Raw genomic sequence first — 9,391 nt, forward strand, 5'->3', positions numbered from 1 at the left:
TTTCAAATTAATCAACTTTTATTCCATTTCATAGAAAGCAATGTTACAATTCAATCATCAGATTTTGGTGCAAAAGTGCTGAACAATAAAATAAAAGTCAACATCATTCAAAGAAAAACCCACCAGGAGCAATCTTGATCGACACACACTTACATTTACTAAGTTTAATACCTTTTTGCATTGACAGGAAAGTGAGACAAAACTCCCATTGCACAGCAATGTTACCTGACCTGACACACTGAATACAACCTATGCAAAGTGCTGTGCACTACACAGATTCCTCATCACAATCATAGTTGTTCCACTGTAGATCAGACTACAATTGAAGTCTGGCAGTTTGAAGATATAACAGTAAGACTTGAGTAGGTTGCAAAAAAAACTCTGGGATACCCAAACTTCCAGACTATATGAATGTGCTATTCCAGAAACATAGTGTTATTTTCTGTATCGTGTGTAGTCATTGCTATGTGGTTTGGCTTCCCTGCCTCCATGGTGCACTCCGCCGCTTGGTGTTCACATGATGGGGTAACTGGCCAGGTTGGCAATGCCACATGCATTCCCGCGGTTACGTGCCATCATGATGTAGCCCTGTTTGCCCCAGCTCTCGCTCCAGCTGTTAGAGAGGGGGGAGAGCAAGAGAAAGAGAGAGAGAGAGAGAGAGAGAGAGAGGATAAAGAGGATGAATCGTGGTTTTGAAAAGATACATTTCAAGTCAACAGTGTGAAACGTGTTACCTGATGCCATTGAATAAGCCCAGTGCATTGTGACCCACCTGTTCTTGACGATCCAGAATTTCACACCCTTGGCAGTTTGTCCATAGCCCACTGCAAGCACGGCGTGGTTGATGTCATCCTTGTTGCAGTTGGGGTCGTAGTACACGCCTGGGTAAATGACAGTGTAAAGGAATGAGCTTCAATAAGCTTTAAGAGAAGTGCTTTAGGAGTCTACTGGCATGTGTCGTGTGTTAAACCGCAACACGTGGTTGATTCTTCTGTCCATGGTTCTTGGAGGCAGAATGTCACTCACCTCTCTGGTAGAATTGGAAGGTGGAGAGGGTGGCATCAATGCCCACAGCCACAGGCCCCACTTTGACTACAGCCTTGGTCAGTGCCCACTCGTCTCCCTCAGGGATCTCCTTGAACCCGCGGCACTGAGCACCCATGCCAGACGCGTTGTAGACACACTGCTCATCCTGTAGACAGAGTGGTAGACATGGATTGGTTTATTTATGATTCAGATTTTGATCGCTTAATGGGCACATGTACAGGATTGCAGGTGTGATTGCAGGGTACAGTGAACATCTTAGGCTTCGAGCTCCAACATGCAGGACTAAGTGAAATAAAATAATGAAAATGGTAATAAAAACAATAGAAATAGCACTATATACATAATAACAACTGTGGCAGTGGTGAATAAATACATGGTCATTGGGGTGGAGGCAGAGTAAAGACTGTTGGGGGGGTGGGGTAGAATGACCATAGGGGGAGCATTGAGTGGAATCATTGAGTGGAATCATTGAGTGGAATCAAAACCAAAAAGTAATAATAAACATATTAACAACTGCAACAGTGATGAATGTTGGGGTGGGGGCAGAGTAAAATCCATTGGGGGGTGGGGGAACAGCAGGAGAAAGAATGTCCATAGGGAGAGTAGCAGGTAAGATAAGTGAGAGTTGAAGATGTGGGGGGATGTCCATTTGCCGGGAGTAGCGGGGGGATGTCCATAGGGGGAGTAGCAGGGGGGAGCAGATAGCTGACTAGTGGTGGCTGTTCAGCAGCCTGATGGACTGAGGGTAGAAACTATAGGCCAGTCTTTCAGTTTTTGCCATGATGCTCCTGTATTGCTCGCGTCTGAGTGATTGAAGCGGGGAAAACAGGGCATGGATTGGATGGCTGGGATCCCCAATGATCTTCTTGGCTTTCCTGTGACACCTGGTGTTCTAGATGTCCTGTAGGGCAGGCAGTGTGCACCCAATGGTGCGTTCGGCTGCACGTATTTGCCGTACCAGGCTGTGATGCAACCCGACAGTACGCTCTCGACGGTGCTTCTGTAGAACACTGTGAGGGCCCTCGGGGACATGCCAAATTTCTTCAGCATCCTGAGGTTGAAGAGTCGCTGCCTTCGACTCATCTCATATGTATATACTGTACTCGATACCATCTACTGTATCTTGCCTATGCTGCTCTGTACCATCACTCATTCATATATCCTTATGTACATATTCTTTATCCCCTTACACTGTGTACAAGACAGTAGTTTTGGAATTGTTAGTTAGATTACTTGTTGGTTATTACTGCATTGTCGGAACTAGAAGCACAAGCATTTCGCTACACTCGCATTAACATCTGCTAACCATGTGTATGTGACAAATAAAATTTGATTTGATTTGATTTCTTCACTACGGTGTGGTTAGACCATTTCAGCTTCTCTGAGACGGCCGTCTCCACAGCAGACCGTCTCCACGGCGGCCCCGTTGATGGGGATGGGGGCGTGTCCAGCCTGGTTCCTCCTGAAGTCCACAATCAGCTCCTTTGTTTTGCTAACGTTGAGGGAGAGGTTGTTTACCTGGCACCACGCCGCCAGAGTGCCTATATCCTCCCTGTAGGCTGTCTCATCGTTGTTGGTGATCAGGCCTACTGACTTTCCACTATAGCTGGTCTTGGTACTATGTTGCTACTGTACATTTCTAGCAAATTACTAATAACTTTCATAGCACCTTGGTAGTGGTGTGTTCTGTATATCCTAGGAAAATGTGGACAACTACAGAAGTGGTAAAGAAAGAGTTGCCAGTGTGGTATGTTTTTTACATACAAGCAAAGTACTAAACAATATGGAAGTGAGCAAAGTGCTTGTGTTGTTTGTAGTTAGGCCATTGGAGAATACATAAGACCATGGATGTCACCACTTCCCGGAATTGGCCACAGAAATACATTTTAGGACTTTTTGGTGAACAGCATGTGATTATTAGCTTGTTTTGGTTGAAGAGCATTTGATGTGATAGCTCAATCAGAAACTGCAACTGTCATCCAGCACATTCCAACTTACCTGGCGTGTTGTAAGAAAACACTGACTGAAAATGTCATTTCAACAAACTAAAACAGTTGAACAAACTAAAACGACAGTCACATTCTGTTTCAATCTCAGCCAAACCATGCCCCTACCTGGCCAAGGTAAGGGTAAGCCTCCTCTGTGTCGATGCCTCCGTTTTCCTCAACGTATTCGAAGGCGTTGGTCATGTAGCCTCCACCACAGCCATTGTTCTCAGTGACACAGTCCACCAGGTTCTGTGGGCTGAGGTCTATCAGTTTGCCTGTGGTCTTTGCCAGCTGGCCCTCCAGGGCCCCTGCAGAGCTGAAGGCCCAGCAGGAGCCACAGGAGAGCTGAGAAAGAGAGGACATAAACATTTACATTAGGGTCAGAGCTGCCTTCTCCAATTTGTCCATCAGGTGGTGCACTTTGACAGAGAGTCAAAGGCCCTGATTGAAAAAAAGCTTTCAGAGGGTTTCAGCAAATAATGTTTTTTTCGTCTGCCCTCAGAACGTCTGTAGTTATCAAATTCACCACTAGAGGGTAGACATACTGCACTCACACCTCACTATCACATCCCTCCTGAACCTGACAGCTCTTTGTTGATACCACAGACTATTAGTGCTCATGTAAAGTGACCTACTGTTCATTAATGGTATAAATCTAGGGCTAATCTCCTAGTGTTCCCTGGTAGCAAAGATGTACTCCATATTTCAGCCTGGATACTTACTGTACCACTTAACTAAATACCATGTTGACATGAATAATAAATAATGCCTTAGTGTCCAATTAGATCATAATGAGTAATTACCTTTCATAATCAAACATTCTTTACTTGTCTAAGTCAATTAGACAAAACATGGGTTTTTATTGTCCTAGACAGGTTACGTGACTGTACTGTAACTGTGATCATTTGCTACCTCAAGAAAATAAAGAGGCCTGACTAAACTGACTGAAAGCAAGGAGGAATATGAAATCAGTTCTTTGTAACCCAGTGTTTCCCCTAAACATTTTCAGATGGCACCCCGCCTAGACTGTTGCTCTCTACCTAAAACCATTATTTTGGCCTCAATTAAGCTTGTTTGAACATTTTGGTGCAATAAATCTAGGAAATAAGAAATACATCTAGGGAAACAGTGGACTTGAGTGACAGCTCGTTGTTGTTTGCATCCTCTAACCTGGTTCTTGACTGGGGTCACCATGCCCTTCTTGCGGTAGTCGATGGACCTGGGGAGCTTCACCACATTGTTGTCAGGGATCCAGGTGTTGCTACGGTCCCTGTTCATGGGCACCTGGAGGCCAGTCAGCTTCTCAACTATCTCCTCTGACGTCTGAGGAGAGGGATGCGGATGAGGATGAGGATGCATGCACAGCAATAGACTATGAACCATTTACCCACTATGAGTAGGGACAAGTGGTTCCATGTTTATAGTCCAGCAGTTATCATATTAAAAAAGCAATGGCTTATTAATCCCATTGGAGATCATGAAATAAAAAATGAAATAAAAACGGACACAATTTACATAACTTTAAACCCATCATGCCCTGATACGAGTACGAGTGCTAAAACATGTTAGGTTACTACTAGTCTCTGTGAAACTTGAAGTACTATACATCCTTGTTTTATTTACAGAACATCTCAACATTGAAGTGAAACTGACATTCAGATGAACTGATCTCTGTGTACTCCGATGGATAAGAAATGGACAAAGCATTAATGAGTGTCATAGAAGCCACTCAGTAAAAGTCAAGCTGCTATATAACAGGTTGTTTTTCCCTACCATTTTAATCTACAGCCCGTTCAGGGATTTCAAGTCTCACACTAACACAGTCATCACTCATGACCCAACCTGACATGCATGTCACGGCTAGGGGTAGATTTAATGTTCACTAACCTAACAACCTCCATTTGAATCAGTAAGCCATTGAGTGAGTAAAAACACAGATGGCTGTGCTCTGCATCAGCTAAAAGCCACTACTCTATTCTGTGCTTGATCTTGTTTGTGAAATAAAACCATAACTACAACTTGAGGGACATTCCCCTATTTGAAACACATACCCAAAATGATAAGCTTTGGACAGTAGGGAGACAATGGTTTGAAAGGATAACTGAGGACAACAAACACAAAATAGTTTCCCTCTGACATATCATTCCAGACGTATGCTTTCACACAGAGTTACATAGACCCTTTTTTAGACCCTCCCATTTTTTGTACTTTTTCTCCATGTATGCAACAACAACAAAAAACACACATAGAGGATGTGGCTCACTAACTCACCATGTCTCCCAGGTGGTTCATGCCCAGCTCGTACGAGTGAATGCCCAGAGCGGCCTCCTCATTGTGGGCTTCGATCAGACGCATGTTCTTCTCCCAGATGGTTCTACGGATCGCCTCCTCCCCCTACCATGAAAACATCAACAAAACACAACTGTCAATCATACAGCTGGCCATTCGTGTGTTCTTTGGTCCCTGTGCTCACAGTCTCCACAGTGCAACTTAACTGGTTCATAGAGACACAAAATGGTGGAGGTGAAAGGTAGTTAGGAAAATATTTATTGTCAACTCTTTACAGAGTCTTCGATCACTCATTACAGTGTGTGAGGAATGATGCTTCAAAGCTGGATGTAGTGGGGGAAAAAGTGCTGTCTTGTGTTTTCTGCTGAGGAATGTGCTGACCGTAAATTGTGGGGGACACACATCCTGAAGCAGTGAGGCCCAAACATTGTCTTGTAAGGTCAAGTTAGCTTATAGCACTGAAATACTTGTGTTCCTAACAGCTTGGCTGATAACTCTTTACTGTAAAAACAAGGAAGTTGACATTCTGAACGGAGGATTTAGTTCTCATGTTTCCTGCTTTTCTTGCTTGCAAGGTATAATAACAAAACATTTCAAGGGAGAACAACACATACAGAAGCTTTCCACAATAGTTTGTAAACTATTGACTTAAAGACAACAGTGTTCTCATACGTATAAGTGACACACTATATTATAACTAATGTCATAATGATGAATGGCTTTGATATTCAAAAGCACTTCCACCGTCAAAGCAAATAAGAAACATCATGAGTATTTGTTATCCAAGGCTGAGGTAATCGTTCTGTAATTACCAACCTTTAGAGGAACGGGCAGAATTTAAACAAAAACCACTGCATAAATGTGAGGAGTAGGTAGCCAGGCAGCCAGAAAGACGGACACTCACCAGGCCGTTGTACTCTCTCAGGTGGGTGGTCTTCCAGGAGTCCCACTGTGCTTCCAGTGACATCTCGTTCAGGGGATGGGCTAGGACTGAGCCCAAGAACAGCAGTACACAACCACACAGCAGCATTCTGAGAAAAGACAAAAGGGCTACTTTAGTAATGATGTATACATATTACATTGATAAATACAATTAGATAATTGCATTATGCATTATAAATCTACATTTCAATATTATGGCAGCACCTAAGAGTCTAGACAAACCCAAGGAAGGGCACTAATTACAGTACAAATACAGAAATGGTTGTTGACTTTCATACTGACAACGTAACATCCATAAGAGAGGTGAAGTGAATTGGGCTTCAGTTCATATTTTTTTTGCTCTGCCTCATTATTAAGAGGTGTCATAACAAAAGACAGTATCTCTATGTTCTATGGGAAATTCCTCAGATCATTCATAGGGAACTTCATGCTACTGTATAGACCTTTGCTGCACAGTAATAATGCTTGCAACTTAGGGTTTACTTCATGTTTAATATTCCCGTTGTTTCATGGTGCTATAAATTAATGTAGGCTATGCAGGCTATAAAGGTTTCATAGTTAACTTTAGAACTGTTTCATTTCTATGATAAATGTTTGGCTACACCATGACCAACGTGCATTCTTTGTTGCAAACAGAATATAGTACACTTATAATCACATCACTGCTCTGCAATGTTTTAACTATAAAACAAACAAAGTCTACTATTTGTCGAAATGCAGTGATTATCAATATTATTTTTAACAACTAATTCGATGTGGTAATTGTTTTATGGAAACAAAATCCCAAGTGAAACTGAAAGTTCTAAGGAACATAATTCTACAAAATGCCTGCTTGAAAAAATAATGTAGACATAAAGGCAACATCAAAAGTTTGCGGATTTAAGAAATTGAAAAAACGTGGAGATGACAAATTCTACCTTGGTCGTAGACTTGAAGAGAAGATGTCGGATGAATTCCTTTGACCAGTTGTTTCCCTACGATGAAGTAGGTCACTGTGTGAGCAGTTATATAGTCTGCAGTTTGAGGAAGTGCAAATGGAGCTCTAAATTTAGGAGGGGAAAAAGTTTCCGCAAAGGGGAATTACATCTGGATTCGCTCACCTAAAGGAGCCAACCAGATGATGTCAGGTGTCAAATTGCAGGGGCGTCTCTAACTTTTAAGTCAAAATTTAACATTGCCCTAGGCCTTTATTCGCTGTGCACATTTATCTCAGTCGCATAGGTGTATAACAAGTGTATAACGATTATTTGAATTAAAAGATGTAGGCAAGCAGTAGCCTCTAACTGTTTATTTAGAAGATTCAGAAAATAAAGAAAGTGAATGATTGTGAATATATATCAAACAACAAAATATTTGTATAGTATTTATTATTTCAGAATGAGTCTACGTTGTAAATTACATAATGGTGTAATGCAAAAAATATATACTAGGCATGCTGGTAAAATTGAGGGTATTGCGGGTGAGTGGGGTGGTGTTGTCTGGTGGTGGGGGGATAGGCCATTTGGATAACTTTGGACCTTCACTTTGGATAGCTGATGTAACAGTATAACTTTAGACCGTCCCCTCGCCCATACCCGGGCGTGAACCAGGGACCCTCTGCACACATTAACAACTGACACCCACGAAGCATCGTTACCCATCGCTCCACAAAAGCCGCAAGTGACGTCACCGATTGAAACGCTATTTAGCGCGCACCACCGCTGACTAGCTAGCCGTTTCACATCCGTTACACTGAAGCAAAGTTGAATTTTTCCATGTGACTCAAATCAGGGTTAAGTAGAATATATACTGTATACAAGTTTCAAGGTGGCCTCTCTATATAGAATGTGACATACTGTCTGTAGCAAATCCCAACAATTCTATGCTATGGTCCCCCCTTCTGCATATGATCACCATTGCTCTGAAGTTCAAACGGGTACTTCCGTGTGTTAGTCAACCCCCTGTGGTCCTGAGCCAATGTGTCAGGGCTGTGTGTATATGTAGACTGTCTCATGATGTTAGGTACATGCAGTCAGACATGACTCTACATGCTTAAATCACCCCTTAAAAAAAGAATGCATCTCGTGACATACACTCAACAATGAGAACAACACACTAAACTGCATGTTGATTACTCACACTTGTTCATGTAAAATGGGGCCCTACTCAACCCAAACTGTTCTCCTGTGCTGAATGAATGCATGTTTAAGTGGATTTCCTCAAATTTTTGCATCGTAAGAACATGTTTCTTGGTCAAATCCATTTTTTATAAGACATTATCATTATTTCAACATAAAACACTAGATAACAGAATAAAGATGTTTAGCTCTCTCTGTTTCAAAAGTAAAAGGTTGATGTTTAAGGTCAAGCAATGTGGAGTCTCGAGTATGAGAGTCATTCATGTGCAAGGGAGCTAGCCTGGCATTCGTCAATGACCATTTGTAATCGGTCTGATCTCTGGTATAGACTTGGGCACCTGAAGCATATGCCCTTGGCACTCCGGAGCTCACTGGGCAGCAGAATGAGACTTAAGCTCCTTTAAGACTCTTTCAGGCACTGTTTGATTGGGCCAGCCACTCTAGATAATGAGACCAGGACTGTCTGCGTCGTTCAACCCAGCAGTCCCCCTCTCAGGTCGAGAACATGTCATGGTGATGTGGTGATGTGTGTGTATGTGTTTGTGTGTGTGTGTGCGTGCATGTGCATGTGCATGATGGTGTGTTTGTGGAGTGGGGGGCGTTGGTATTTTATTAGGTATTTTCTGATTGACCATGTTAATGTGACAGTGCCAATACTTGAATTAACTTGAATTCCAACGGAGGGTTCACTTTGAAATTGCTAAGCAAACAAATTAAATGTGAGAAATATAATATAGTATACTACATATACAGTACCAGTCAAAGTTTGGAAACACCTACTCATTTAAGGGTTTCTCTTTCTTTTTACTATTTTATACATTGTAGAATAATAGTGAAGACATCAAAACTATTAAATAACCCATATGGAATCATGTAGTAACCAAAAAAGTGTTAAACAAATTAAAATATATTTTATATTTGAGATTCCTCAAAGTAACCACCCTTTGTCTTGATGACAGCTTTGCACACTCTTGGCATTCACTCAACCAGCTTCACGAGGAATGCTTT

The 9,391-nt window shown here is 42.0% G+C and overlaps 1 protein-coding gene across 1 annotated transcript; it reads right to left on the reverse strand.

Moving 5' to 3' along the window:
* LOC139364985 (cathepsin K-like) lies at nucleotides 1-7,337 on the reverse strand. Its single transcript, XM_071102281.1, has 8 exons — nucleotides 7,184-7,337; nucleotides 6,229-6,355; nucleotides 5,307-5,429; nucleotides 4,206-4,358; nucleotides 3,162-3,380; nucleotides 1,027-1,192; nucleotides 773-881; nucleotides 1-613 (listed from the first exon to the last, which is right to left on the reverse strand). Exons 2-8 carry the CDS (start codon nucleotides 6,352-6,354, stop codon nucleotides 514-516), a joined length of 996 nt encoding a protein of 331 aa, XP_070958382.1. The 5' UTR covers nucleotide 6,355; nucleotides 7,184-7,337; the 3' UTR covers nucleotides 1-513.
* Between the last annotated feature and the right edge of the window lie 2,054 nt (nucleotides 7,338-9,391).

This window comes from Oncorhynchus clarkii, chromosome 2 (genome assembly GCF_045791955.1).
Source record: "Oncorhynchus clarkii lewisi isolate Uvic-CL-2024 chromosome 2, UVic_Ocla_1.0, whole genome shotgun sequence".
NCBI classification, from domain to species: Eukaryota; Metazoa; Chordata; class Actinopteri; order Salmoniformes; family Salmonidae; genus Oncorhynchus; species Oncorhynchus clarkii.